General features: G+C 32.4%; 1 protein-coding gene across 1 annotated transcript in view; it reads right to left on the reverse strand.

Moving 5' to 3' along the window:
- The window catches only part of LOC132728647 (transforming acidic coiled-coil-containing protein 2-like), a 33,131-nt gene extending 18,424 nt beyond the window's left edge, over nt 1–14,707 (reverse strand). Inside the window, exons 1-6 of the mRNA XM_060714317.1 lie at nt 14,557–14,707; nt 6,515–6,724; nt 6,042–6,150; nt 5,049–5,217; nt 4,053–4,137; nt 318–3,316 (exon numbers count right to left, since the gene is read on the reverse strand). Of these exons, the coding sequence (XP_060570300.1) occupies nt 318–3,316; nt 4,053–4,137; nt 5,049–5,217; nt 6,042–6,150; nt 6,515–6,715 (3,563 nt within the window). The 5' untranslated portion in view covers nt 6,716–6,724; nt 14,557–14,707. The remainder of the gene's footprint in view (nt 1–317; nt 3,317–4,052; nt 4,138–5,048; nt 5,218–6,041; nt 6,151–6,514; nt 6,725–14,556) is intronic.
- Nucleotides 14,708–14,950: the final 243 nt, after the last annotated feature.

Raw genomic sequence — 14,950 nt, forward strand, 5'->3', positions numbered from 1 at the left:
AATTATACTCGTATATGTAAGATTTGTAAATGTAATAAAAATGTAGCTACCAAAATTAAGTTGGATAATAGTTAATGATTTTCTAAATATCCAATGCCGTACCATTGCCTAATTTGAAAATAAAATACAGGCAGGCAATTTTCGCCGCGAAGAATTGGCTCAAAGTAAAAAATTGCCAGTGCTAGCCCTGAGTTTGCTCAAAAATTTTGTATACACAAGCTAATGATTTGAACATTTTGACTTAATAATGAAAAATTAAAATAAGTTTAATCACTTTATTTTTTTGAAAGAGATGTGGTCAAAAACTAGAAACTTACTCATCAGGTTCATTTAAAGGTGCTGTAGGGATCTCAAACTTCTTTGAAAATGGATCGTCTTCTTTGGTTGGTGTGTTAGCAACCCTCGACTTTGTCACAAATGGCATCTCTTCTATTGTCGTCAAAGCAGGAGAGTTACAGATTCCACCACTACTCTTGAATGGATCAATTTTCGTCACAGTTTTTACACCTTTCTCAATACTTTCTGTTTCTGGCTTTTCAGGTGTATTAACTACAGTACTCTTCGTTTGAAATGGATTCAAATCAGCAAATGGATCTACCTGACTGCCAGACTTCACTGGAGGAGACATTGCAAGCTGCTTCTTTGATTTAAATGGATCCACATTGGAAAATGGATCTATTGTGTTATTTGTTGAAGCCTCATCTTTTACAGTGTCGGAGATTTCAGTCTCGACTTTTTCTGCCACATTAACCTTGTCTTTCAAAATAGGAGAATTTTGCATTTGATTTTTTGGCTTAAATGGATCATCCATTAATTCAATGTCTAAAATTTCTGAATCCATTTCTGTTTCTTTCCCTGCTGCTGCATTTGAAGATTCTGCAACAGTTTCAACATTGTCTGAGATCTTATTACATTCTGTTGTTTTATTCACTGGTGAATTTTGCATTTGATTTTGTGGTTTTAAAGGATCTACAATGTCTACATTATCATTATTATTACATGTATCATCAGATGCAGTTTTGACTGGAGAATTTTGAACCTGAGATTTTGATTTAAATGGATCTGTTTCACAGATATTAAGTTTGTTTTCTTCTTTCAGTGGAGAATTGCCTACCTGAGAGACTGTTTTAAAAGGATCTGTTATCTCTTCTAACGTTTCCATACTTTTTGCTTCTAACGCTGGATTTTTTTCTTCAAGACCAGGTTGTGATGTTACAGCATCTTTATTGTCACTGTTAGCAAGCACAGGAACCTGTTTATTAGAGTCTGGTGAATTAATTATTTGGGTTTTAGGCTTGAATGGATCTATTCCATCACTTTTTGTTTCACCATGTTCTTTATTCACTACAGGGGAATTCATAATCTGTTTCTTGGGTTTAAACGAATCAACTGTAGCTGCTTTAGTCTCACTAATGCTCCCACAAGGTGAATTTGCCATCTGCACCAATGGTTTGAAAGGATCTATTTCATCAATGTCAAGCGCATCCAAGTTGTATGCTCCTGTCGTTAATGGTATTTGAGGAGATGCTGATGGGGGCTGTTTATCTTCTATTTTTTCCTTATGTGGTGTAACTGGATGTTCTTCAGATTGTTTATCTTCTGTATTTTCAATGTTCATTGATGGTAATTCTTTATCAGTTGTTGCTTCACAAGTGTCAGGTTTGATGTCAACAACATTATCATTTACTTCAGTTTTCACAGGTGTATTTATGATTGGATTTGTGACTGGTACTTCATTTTCCATTTTTATATTGGTGTTTTTGTTTAACGTGGCTTTATCAGGTGTATTTACAATCTGCGTCTTGGGTTTAAATGGGTCCATATTGTCAAAATCTAATTCCTTCTTTGGGTCAAGCTCTTGACCAATGTCAATTGAGTGTGAGCTAGACTTGTTCTCCTCAGTCAATATGTCTGCATCATTAGGAAGCTTAGCATCATCAGGAAGTAAGCAATCTGGCTTCTCCTCAAATATATCACCAGCTGATTTGTCCTGACAAACTTTATCTACCAATACTGCATTTGGAGAAAGAATAATTTCAGCTTTGGTGGGTTCAGATTTAACAGGGCTTGAGTTTGCTGACTTGAAGTTTTCGGTACTCTCAGTGTTTTTAACATCAGTTTTATTATCAGATTTGTCTTCTTGTTCATCTGTTTTCTTTTCCACCTTCTTTTTCACTGCTTCCTTACCTAAATCTGGACTATTTAATAAAGCTTTCTTTGTTGAAAATGGATCCATAGCATCAAGATCATCAAAGTTTAGATTGTATCCAACTTTTGGTGGTGTTCTCTCGGGCGAATCCTGTTTAGGTTCTATATTATTATCTTGCTGATTCTGTGTCTCAGGAAGAGTTGATTTAGACGGTGTTTTCGCTTCATCAACTTCCATATCCTCGTCTGCTGACATAAATTCTTCATCTGAACTATCATCTCCCTTCTTTTTTGCTTCTTTTCCTGTTTTGCCATCTTGTTTTGCATTTTCAGTATCTGCAGGTATCTGGACATCTTTTGTTTCCTCATCTTTCAATGTCATAGCAGTTTTTTCTGGTTTGTCAGAACATTCTCCTTCGTCTGAATTTATTGCTCCAGTATTATTGTCTTTTTCCACTTTATCTGATACAACACATTCCTCTTTTACGCTGCTATCTTGAATTGGCATATTTTCAGTTTTGTCTTCAATTTTTCCATCTATTTTGTCTGTATCTGCCTTTGTAACCTTAGCATCATCAATGTTGTCAACACTTTCACTCATGTTTTCAGATATACTATTCTCTTTTGTTTCACTTGTCACAGTTGTGTTCTCAACCAATTTGCTAGTTTTTTCTTCAGTATCAACATTACTTTCAGCATTACCTTTGTCTCCAAAATTGAAAACAATTTCATCATCATCATCGTCATCTACCTCCATAGCTTCACCAACTTCCATTGGCTCCTCTTCATTAGTGTAAGAATGTATTTCTGATTCCTTTTCTGTTTCTTTAATTTCCTCTGATTTTATTTCATTTTGTCTACCACCTTCTTTTTCATTACTATCAGCAAGATTTCTCTGACTTACAACATCACTATCATCAGTAGCTTCTTTGCCATGACTTGCTTCTGAACCTGTCCCACTGTCTTCTTTCACAGTATCATCTTTAGTCTGTATCTCATTACTAACTCCTGCCTCATTTTGCTTATCAGAAACTTCACTCGTTGTCTTGTCAGCCTGTGATGAATCATCAGCAGCGGAGTCTGTACTAAATAATTCTCCTCGCAGCGATCTCAACAGCATTTCAGATTTAAGTAGAATATCATCAATGTCAGATGATCCATCAAATGTCTGAAGAAAAATCAAAGAGTGATAGTGATTGATCAGTAAGTTTTTTTTCTTCTTCACAAAATAATACATTGATATTAAGAATACATACACTGCACATCCATTAGTTATTCCAGCATTGCTTTACATCATGAATATTTGAGCCATGAAATATACACATTTATCATATGATCTAAATATAGCTGCAATCTCATTGGTCCAAATAGTAGTCAACAGAGCTATTAATAAAATTATATACACTGGGTGAAGTATCATATTCACTGGCTAAATTGAATTTTCCAAATTTAAAAATAGATAGGGACTCATATTCAATAACCATGCATCGTAAAGTGTGTTAATTATGCTTGTGCATAAAAAAGTTTTGTTCTTTATGTCATATTTCTTGATTAAAATATCATTACTTTACTACAATAGCTAAAAGCTACACCGCAAAAAATTACTTTAGTTTGCGCAGCGTTTGCATAGAGTTTGAATGCCTAAAGTCATCTTGTTTACAGTGCGCCATTTTTCCCCTGTGCTTCATTGAAAACAGGCGAACACTGTGTTTTGTATTTCCTTGTAAGGCTTTAATTTTTGTGTGAGTTTTTAATCTTTGCTTAATATTCATATTTTTTTTTTCATTGCCACCGTGCCACTGGTTATGCAGAACAAGTGGTCAATTATCTACATATCTTTCCTCTTCACATTCCATGCTTTAAAAAAGTGAGCAGAAAGTTGTTCTGACAATAAGTGATATTACCTCAGTTGTTGTAGGTTCACTGATGCTGACCTCCATAGCACACTCTTCTATACCACTGTCAGCACTTCCATTAGAATCTATGTCACTGAAATATTCATTCAACATAACTATGAAACATAGCATAAGCCTTTGAGAATATGGAAATGTGCATTAATGAAAAATCCTGTAACTCCAAATTTTTTATGTTTTTTTCCATCATAAATGTGATGCTCAAATGAAGATTTATCAATATTGTAAGTTCCAAAAAGCATTATTTGTAAAGATATAACCGAATTTACATTTCATGTAAATAAAGGGAGGTACGTAATTAGAAATTTATTTTCTATAAAGTCTAAGCCAAATTTTTCAATAAGAAATGAATGCATATATTTTAATGATTACATATAATGCATATAAACATTTGCAGTACATATTTAACATATTCTTGGATGTTTGAAAATTGTTTTAGAAGAATAATTATATACATATATAAAATTTCACTTAAGTGTTGTTACATCCTTAATTACAACATAAAGGATCTTTAATGTAATATTTCAGGGTATTTGATGAATGCACACAATAAATGATATAATATGTGCAGCATAAGAATGAACATTCTAAATTTCTTGGCAAGTAGCAAGTGCTGGCTAACTACATCATAGCCAGTTGACAGAATCACAACTTTAGTTGCAAAATGTTAATGCAACAAAATTAATTCTAATGGTTAAGCAAATGTAAAATAAAGGTTCAAATTATGTGGCAAAAAGCTGGTGTAATTTGCCAATTTTGATGAACTGTTAAGAACAATCGGCATGTTCAATTTTGACTTTTTTCACTTTAAGCAACTCAAGACGGTCTGGTGCTCACTTTACATCATTTGGTTATTTTGGTTAGTAGACTTTGAAACTTAAGACTTGACAGAAGATTTTCGAAGGTCATTTTTTGCACTTCTTCCTTCAATCTAAAGGCTAGTAAATATTCTGTATATCTTATCATGACTGGAATAAAATAACTCACTCTTTGATAGGAAGTTGATCTATCACATGACTCACAATCTCCTCAGCAACCTCTACACTAGCATTGTCGACAACTTGTTTCTCACCATCTTTAACAACATCTTCACTCGAGACTGTTGTATGTACCACGTCTGCCTCAACTTTCTGTGTTTGTATGTTCTCATTATCAGCTGTATTTAAAATAAACCAGATTTAGATTTATTATTACCTCCCTCTAAATATTTTGTGGTAAACATCAATCCGACATAATGTAGCCATTTTTCAGAATACAGATAATGTTTAGAAAATGCCTGTGTACCAGCATTATAAAGCAGTGTCTATTCTAGGATTTGAAAAACAGGGGGGATTTTTTTTCGAAAATTTATTACATTTGTTGATTTTTTTCCTTCTTTCTCTATGTAAAATTTCCCCCCTGCCTCTGAAAAAATAGGGGGAAATTCTCAAAAATATGGGTGTATCCCCCCCATCCCCCCTCCTAGAATAGACACTGATAAAGCATACTAATACGGACATACCGGCTAATCTTAATGTTCACTGTCTGTATGGGTAGATTCTGCTGTTGCAAGCAGAGTTTAAGAGCTGTACTGCATCAAAAATAACTAGAGAATCAGTTCATCCTACTAGTAAGCATCTAATCTTGGTCTAGTGAAGCATTGAAACTTTAATGTTTTGATGAATTATCTATCATTTATGTGTAAAAGTTTAACCTTTTAAATAATGAAGGAAAAACTTCATAGAATGTCATTATTAATAGAAATATACTGTACATCTCCAACAAATAACTGTAACTGAACTACAGTGAATAATTTTCTCATGTGGTTCTTAGTACATTATGCCTGAATTTGCATTTGAGATATTGTAGTCCACTTTCTATAGCATGATGGACAAGTGATTTAATGTCATCAATCTCAACTACTACACAGGCCAGTTCCTAAGAAGCCATAAAGTTAAAATTGTCTTTAAATATTCAAATTAAAATTGTTTAATATAAAACCTTTTGATATAGTTTCTAAACCCTCTTTTATAGGCAGAACATCTCCTTTAACTTTTTTCACCTGCTTGACATTTGGCGTCTGAAGTAAACTGTCATGTCCAAAGTGCACCTACAAGATTAGAGAAACTGTAGTAAATATCAGAGTAAAAGATGAGCATCTCTTAACTATAAATGGAATAAATTTCAAATGACAATCGTTTGAAATTGTTTCTTTGTAGTATTATCCTATTTTAATAAATTTTCACTACAAACATATATAAAGTAAGTACAAAAGTTACTCTAAACTATATTTAAATCTTAATCATGCTAGTAAAAACTTTGTTTATTCATGACCAGGCATGACAAACACCAAAGTAGGACCATAACTACATTGTATGCTAACAAAATAGATACCTCATGGTTTGAATGATTCAAGGTGTCTTTTGATCCTAACCAACAGATGACAGGATCTGGTGCTTTACACTCAAACCTACCTTAAGCCTTCCTTTTTCTGGTTTCTGTACTGGTGTATAAAGTTGAATCAGGTTGTCCTTCTGGCACTGCTTCAGTATAGATTTAACAATAACTGGTGACTGGACAAGACCTGGAGCAACTTGTATATCATTCTCATCAGTTATAGAAACTATACTGTTCTCTTTATTCTCCGAATCAGTGAAATCCATCAAATCTGCCATGATTTACATCTGAAACAAAAATGAAGATGATGAAGGAAACTAAAATACCTATTCCTGGGACATAGTATATTTGGAATATTAACCAGGCTGGTGAAAATCCCCGATCGGGCTTACACATAAAATATCATATTTCTACTCATTGATATATGATACAAATTAAAATCAAAATATTTTGGTTATCTTTTATTTTCTTAGAATTATTTCCTTTTTTCCCATTTTCTAGAAACAAAATATTTAAAGTTCATAAAAATTATGTTGTAATGTAAAATTCTAAATAGAAATGTGTCCAACTTCATTTTGCTCTAGATTATTGCGCCAGTACCTTTATTCTATATATTTGGATTAAATATTCTGTTTCTGGCATTTGTATTGAACATTATACTTTGAAGTTTTCTCTGAAAACTGAATGAAATGTATGCTGACAGGTGTTGGCGCAATGAATTAGAGTATAAAGAAGTCATTTAACCTGTTTTGTTTTACACTTTGCATATGTAAATTACTTTTTAAGGACTTTAAAAATTATGTGTTATAAAAACATGAAAAAAGGGAAATAAATCTCACAAAAGTGACAATAGCCAAATATTTTTCTGTCTGTTTATGTCAAATACATGTATTATTCTTATATATCTATTTCTTTTCTAGAAATATAATTTTTATGACATAAGCCCAATTGGGCATTTTCAACAGCCTGTTAACTGGAGATACAATGTAAGTGCTGATTATCTTTGCTTCAAATCAGGTGGACATGTGGTCATTTTTTTTACTGTACTGGGATCCTACATGTTTACCGGACAATCAGTTTACCGGACAAAATCTATTCCTGTCAAAAAGGCTTTATTTTTTGCTTCAATTAAAAAATCATCCGGTCTGAATTGTACACACACTTTCTACTGCAAAGTAAATAACAACAAAACCACTCTCAGGCAAATATTGTTGATTCAGTTGTTTATTTACTAACATACCCTTTTGTTTACTAGTTATTCCATGACCTGGTCATGCGGGGGAATAATCTGTTCTGCGCATTCCCGAATATTGAGGCCCTTAATGGGTTATTTAACTTATTTTAGATAGATTTTACTTTTAATTCTTCTCAAAGTTAACTCAGGAGACAATCGTTACATATGTTAAGGATAAAAAATTATTTTAAATTTCGTTCAAACATCATCTTGTTGTTGTCTTTTACAAAGAAATGCAAATTTAAAAACATATAAGGAAACAGGTTACGCCCATGGGAGGAAACTCTACATAAAATGTACAAAAAATAGACTTAATGGCTTTTGCACATGCTACATGATGATCAAAAGGAAACTGTATGAGAAAGAACAGAATTCCATTTGAATATCAAAATGTGTCATACTTTTAAGGATCATGAAGAATCAATACGTTAATTGAGTTAATAGTGTTTATTTCAATTACACCCCTATATTGGCCTCTTCGTAACAAGCATGGCTGCTGTGTCTGTTTTAGTGACATACTGGTTTTTTCCAGTATCTTAACATTGCCATTCAATAGTCGTAGTTTCCTTGCTTAATTTCAATTTAACACTTCAAAAAATTTTGAAACACAATGTCCGGTAAATTGAGTTGTCTACATGATTTTTTTCCTCTTTTAATGCCCTACTTTACAGACACATTTCTACGGTCAAAAGTTTAATTTTATGTTTGATAAAGGAATGTTTACGTTTTTTAAGAACCTACAATTATTTGGATAAAATTTCATTCTTTTCTATTATTTTAAATAAAAGTTACAACGAAAAAACATCATATTTTGTCCGGTAATATGTAGGATCCCAGTAGTTTGCTGTGAAAGGATATTTCTTTTTTTTTTGTTAATGATTATGGTGTAAATAAGAGGATATTATAAAATCAACAGACATATATGTAAGATTTTAACAGACATGGGTCAACCACATTATGTAATTGAATCAATTAATATTAAAATCAGAAGTTAAATCATAATTAATTAATTACATGCACAATAGGCTGCAATCATGATAAATTTATGATTTAATACCAGCAGGGCATTTTGTGTCAAAATTGTGAAGGGGCCTGGGCCGGTTTATTTTGTGAAAATAAGCGTTATATGTCATAAAATTGAGAAAAAAAAAGACATATTTCTTGGCATTTCACAACATTTTGAAACCTGAAATGGTTGATTATAATTTCTGACCAGTGTAAAATCTTCTTCAAGTAGGTACATTAACCCGGTTAACATGGGCAAAAACCATTTAACTTGATTTAACTATTTTTATGTTATTCAATTGGCGTAAACAAGTTTTACAGAAAGGTATACAATGTATTTCAAAGACAAAGTCCCAATATATATTTTGTGAAATTCCTTTTGAAATTGTGAATTTTTTTCTGCCGCTTTGTGAAAAAAGTGCAATTTTGAATTGTGAAGAGGCCTTATATCGGCCCGTTATAGAAGGAAAAAAAGCCCTGTGTCAAGGGATCTTTTGTGCTTGTTTTATTGCCGATATTTAGTCATATTCCCAATTGAAAATAGTATATTATTTTCCCAATCCACAGGAAAAAAATTCCCAATTAAAAGTTACAATATAAAAATATTGAATTACAAATTCTAAATCTTTGAAAATAAGGGCTTCTTCACTGTTATTGTGCTTAATGTTTGATGGTGCAATCCTAGACAGTGATTCTTTGCATTCATGTATCACTGCAAAATTAAGTAATGCGTTCTTCCCAATTTTTAACAAAACATTGATGAAATTCCCAATTCAATGGGTTTGGTTCATGTTCCAAAAATTCTGGAAAAAAACCCTGAATACTTTCTGTATTATGTCAGATAATAGGTAGATGTTTAATAGATGAATCAGGGTCAGCTTGGCCCTTAAACATACTCGGCCCCCCGAGTCAGCTCGGCATTATTCCAACTCAGTAAGGGTCAACTCGGCCCATAATTATATAATATATGGTAATGATTACTTTTTTTTACTTTTTATATTTTTTCATAACTTTCATTGTTAAAAATTTTCACAATAATAGACCTCTACACAAGGTTATTGAAAAGTTTTATTGATGAAAGTACCAATTTGTATGTGAATTTGCAGAGATGGGAAGAATTTATGATTTATATGCACGTTTTGCTTACTTCAGATGTTTTTTGTAAAATTTATCGTTCAAACAGCATTGGTTGTGTTAAAGAACAAACAGTGTTAAATACAATTACATTTATTGTCATAAAAATTCAATTTAAAGATCAATATGTAACATTTATTGGGTTGATATCTCTTCTTAACAAAGACTATTTCAAATAATACGTACATGTACACTGCCAACTTTTTAAATTTCTGTTTGTTAGTGATGGTCGTAGGACAGGGCGGACCGTGAGACAAAGTATTTTCATATTGAACAGATTATTATTAACATTTAGCTATGCAATTATAAGTATAAAATAGGTACTGTAGAGTAAGACAGTGGGAATGGATTGAAAAAATCTCATATGTAAAACATTTTGCACTGATATTAAAAAACTTGACAGAATTACCTTAATTTTTTTATGTGCAATTCATAACATTTAAGCTGTATGGAGGAATAATGATTATTTATAATAGTTTTAAATTCGTTACTATAGGAAAACCAAGAAATGTAAACATGTATGTATATAAATTCTCTAAACAGACAGCATCTTAATTAAAACAAAGCAAAGAAATTAACTCGTCAAAAGAATCAAAATTGATAACATTATAGATAGAATATTCCAACAAGACACTTTCCATCAAAACACTTCTAGATAGTTGCACAAGCCTTAATGTATATATGAATGTATGTTAAACAGTAAATCAATCGATATGCATGCGGTTTTTAAGTTTTGTACTTGTATATATATGTTTGTCTGACTTTGTCATTATGTTTTAAAATATCTTTTAAATAATAAGTCATCGCTTGTCTCCCTTTTGTGATCATTTTTGTAATGTCATTCATCATCATTTAAAACGCTATTGTTTTGTATTGTGTTTCAAATGTCAGACCGAATAACAGGCCTTTTCTATATGTATTGTTATATAAATTAATACACTCTTATTACTTAACAAACTGACATGTAATATCCTAATAATTGGTCAATTATCACCTGCATAATGCAGTGTTCGAAATTAGCAGTAGTCCGATAGCCCCTGACTACTAAATTTCTCCTCGGGCAACCAACTTTTCACAGTAACAAGCCCGACCAGGCTACTGTTTTTTCAGAGGCAATATATAAACAACTGTTTTGAACAAATGAATCGTGCTAGTGAAATGTCTTTTGGGCTAGTGAATATTCCAATCTGGTAGTCTGACCAGCCTAGTGGATTCAAATCCGAATTTCTTACACTGATAATGTCCAACTCGAGGCTGTTTTAAATAATTTCATTAATCAAATTTATTCTTAATTAATAAACTGCATTGATATTTGTATATGTTCATAATGATATTTAAAGAAAACTAGAACCGTGTCCAAAGGACACGGATGCCCCCACTGACAACATATGTATGGTATATAGTGAAAAAATCAACAAAGGGCCATAATTCTGTTAAATTTCGTCACAGCAAAAATTCCTTCCTTTACTTCCATCTACACATTAAGGTTGTTCATCCCTGGAAGTTTAAGCAAAATCTGCCATCCGGTTTAAGAGGAGTTGCGTTCACAAAATTTCTATATGGTATATAGTGAAAAAATCAACAAAGGGCCATAATTCTGTTAAATTAAGGTTGTTCATCCCTGGAAGTTTAAGCAAAATCTGCCATCCGGAGTTGGGTTCACAAGATTTCGGGATGGACAGACGGACAAGTGCAACGCTATATGCTCCCCACTTTGTGAGGGCATAAAAAGTAAAGGCAATTATATTTAAATATTTTTATTACATTAAATCATGGTCCGCCTCGTCTCGAGTCACGATCCGCCCTGTCCCAAAATATGGTCCCCCCGTCCAAACATACGGTCCGCCCTGGTATGGTATGCCCTGTCCGTAATTCGTTAGTGATCATATGATTCCTCTGAATACTTTTATTGAGTCATTGACCTTTTCGAAAACCTAGCTAAACACTGTTTTCCGGTACGTTACGGATTTAGCCCTGGGGAATAACACCAAATGAAGTACATAACACTGTTACATGATATTTCTATTTTTCTATCATTATTTTACCATTTTCAGTCTATGCGAAAGTCAATTTTTTTTTCAGGCCACAAGGACCGAGACCCTTAGGTTTATTTCCGGCCCGGGTGATATTTTTCCGGCCCAGACATTTCAAGCATTATTTTATAATAACTCAGTTGAATGTAAAAATGATCGTCTTTCTTGAAATAAGTGTGACTATCATTAGTGTGACCATCATAATTATAGAAACACAAGAAGATGCTGACTAATTGAAATAATAGCAAGGTTCTCACTAAAATTTTCATGGTAGGCGTCCTGGGACTCCCAAGCACAAAATTGTAGGAGTTCCAGATCACTTTGAATATGTTAAGCCATGTTTGCTGCACTTATGCAGTTGACGATTATGATGTATATGAGCAGAGTAAGGGGTTGGGAGCAGAGAAAAAGCTTATTCAGGAAAATGTTAATATGTCCCAACACTGTACCATAAAAGTGATTGAAAAGATTTGAAATATAATTTAAAAAAACCCTACATCATCAGACCATTATGTTCTTTTCTTCCAGATTCACTCCACGCCCCCACCCCCCTCCCATAAGAAAATATTCATTGTATGTGACAAACACATACTGGTAAATACCTCCATCTCAACTATTAAAGTAAACAATATCTTTAGTAATTTTAATTCGTTACTACATTTGAAGTGTTATGACACACATTTTAACAAAACATATCTTCCTTTTGGTTACGATTTTTTTAATTATAAAAAGCGGCATCGCGAAAATATGTGACAATTGAAAATTTGTCTGTTTCCTGCAGAAACATTCACAAATCTACTTGTTATTGATTTTGATTATATTACATTAAATATTTTTTAATTATTTTAAGATTGTTACTCATCGGCTATTTCAACAGGCATCGTAAAACAAAATTTTCAATTTGTAATTTACGGCAAAATTTACGAATTAGTAACGATTCGCCACACTAACGATTCGCCACATAACGATTCGCCACAGAGTAATAACGATTCGCCACAGTTAAATAACGATTCGCCACAGTATGATTATAGATCTAACAATGATTTTTTTTTAGTTATCAACAAACTTTTTCCTTTTGTTTTAATAATTTGACAATGACACTAATTTATTAATGTTTCTTAATACAACTTATTTAGCCCCCATCACGGATTTATTTTCATGTGTTTTTATTCTATAAAAGTTTGTTATTATATTTTTCCAGTTTGTATAAATAACGAAGTTATAAAATGTGTTATGTAATTTTGTTAATAAAATATTTGGTTTTCGTGTGTTTTTTATTCAATAAAAGCTGTATTCAGTGTAATTAATTTAAGTAATTAACAAATGAAATATAAAATGGATTTTTTTTCCATCAACAATTTGAAAACAGGTGTGAAAAAGTTTGTATTTGAACACGTGGCGAATCGTTATTTAACTGTGGCGAATCGTTATTACTCTGTGTCGAATCGTTATGTGGCGAATCGTTAGTGTGGCGAATCGTTACATTACCAAATTTACCGTTGTTGATGAAACTTTTTGAAGACATAGTTGACTGGTATTTATTTAACATGTACAAAATAGAGTTAAGGTTGGTCAATATCATCTTTAATAAATTCTTTGCATCACGGGGAACTTGTTATCAATCAGGTCATTGATTAGTCTCAATATTTCGACGGCAAGACAGACTGATTTTATAATCTGATATTTCATAGATGTCCGTCTTTAAGGGCGACCACCGAATATACAAAAAAAGCCCTAAAGCGCACAATTTGTTGGGCTAGTCATTGATATTTTTAACTTTTTGAAATTTTATTCGGACATGAGGACTGACGGAAAGGAAATTTATCTCGGACCGCATGATTTTTATTCAGCCATGACCGAGGACCGACAGACTTTCGCACAGACTGCATTTTAGGTGAAAAAAATTGATGTTTTTGAAAATTATCAATAATCCTTTAATATCTATTGCAAATTTTTCAAAAAAATAAATTGTTTATAATGAAAATCAATAAAATTTAAACAGACGTAGTGGAGTCTTCCATAATAAATAAGGTTATTTTCTGCGTAAACTTGTGTATTTACTTTATCTTTTGTATGGAATTATTCATACAATGCTATCTAATTATTTTCTTACAAAGAAACAACTGTTTTATTTCAATTTAATTTTAAAAAAGGCCGAAAACATCGAGTTCGCTATTACACTTCAGGTGAATTCCCCAGAGCTATGTACAGAAAGTACCGGAAAACGGCGTTTAACTAGGTTTTCGAATTCGTGAATAGTAATTTACTCCTAAGCTAAACAATCTTTATCCTAAAAGGTTTTTAATAGAGGGCCAAGTTGACCTGTGTTGAGTTGACCCGTGCCGAGTTGGTATAGGGCCAAGTTGAATGGATATTTAAATGGAAAGAAAAGATATTAAGGCAAATGATATGTCAAAACCAATAAAACAGTTTTAAGTTGCCTAAGTCTATTATAGTGCAGACAACCAATTATCGACGAACTTTCATAATTTTGACAGCGATGCAGTTTCTAAATTTAAAACCAATACTGAGAAGGTATATTTTAATCATTTCGAGAACAAAAATAGCGTTGTCTATATTTTGTGGGGTCGAACATTTTAAGTACGAAGTACTAAAGTTTTTGCATTAGTTCACTAACTTCAATTGGCACGTTCTTACAAAATGTGACAGCAATGACGAGTTATAGTGTATAACAACCTGAATATAAACGTACCTGGTGGGATTAAAATATGAAAAATTTGCACGTGTCCTCAAACGATTATCTCTTCAAATTTTTGCTATTTCAAATTATTTTTGTTTTCAAAAAAGCGGTGGACAAATCTGCGCATGCGCCAAAGCTGGTTCCATACTTATTTTCACATTCTACGCATGCGCACTACTTCTTATAGCAAACACCACTAAATATTTTCCGAAGTTCATGACGCGTCAAAGCTATGCACGTGCGCTTATAGATAAAGAACACTAAAATGCACGTAAAAAGACGTTATTTGATTAATAATTCGATTTCAATCAAATTCATTAAGAATTACATAAAAGAACTATTTAAAGCCATTAAATTTATAACATAATAGTGACAATTGAGCAGAAGTAAAGGACGAGTTGACCCT

The sequence above is a fragment of the Ruditapes philippinarum genome, unplaced genomic scaffold (assembly GCF_026571515.1).
Source record: "Ruditapes philippinarum isolate M1 unplaced genomic scaffold, ASM2657151v2 ctg1459_1_1_1_1, whole genome shotgun sequence".
Taxonomy (NCBI): domain Eukaryota; kingdom Metazoa; phylum Mollusca; class Bivalvia; order Venerida; family Veneridae; genus Ruditapes; species Ruditapes philippinarum.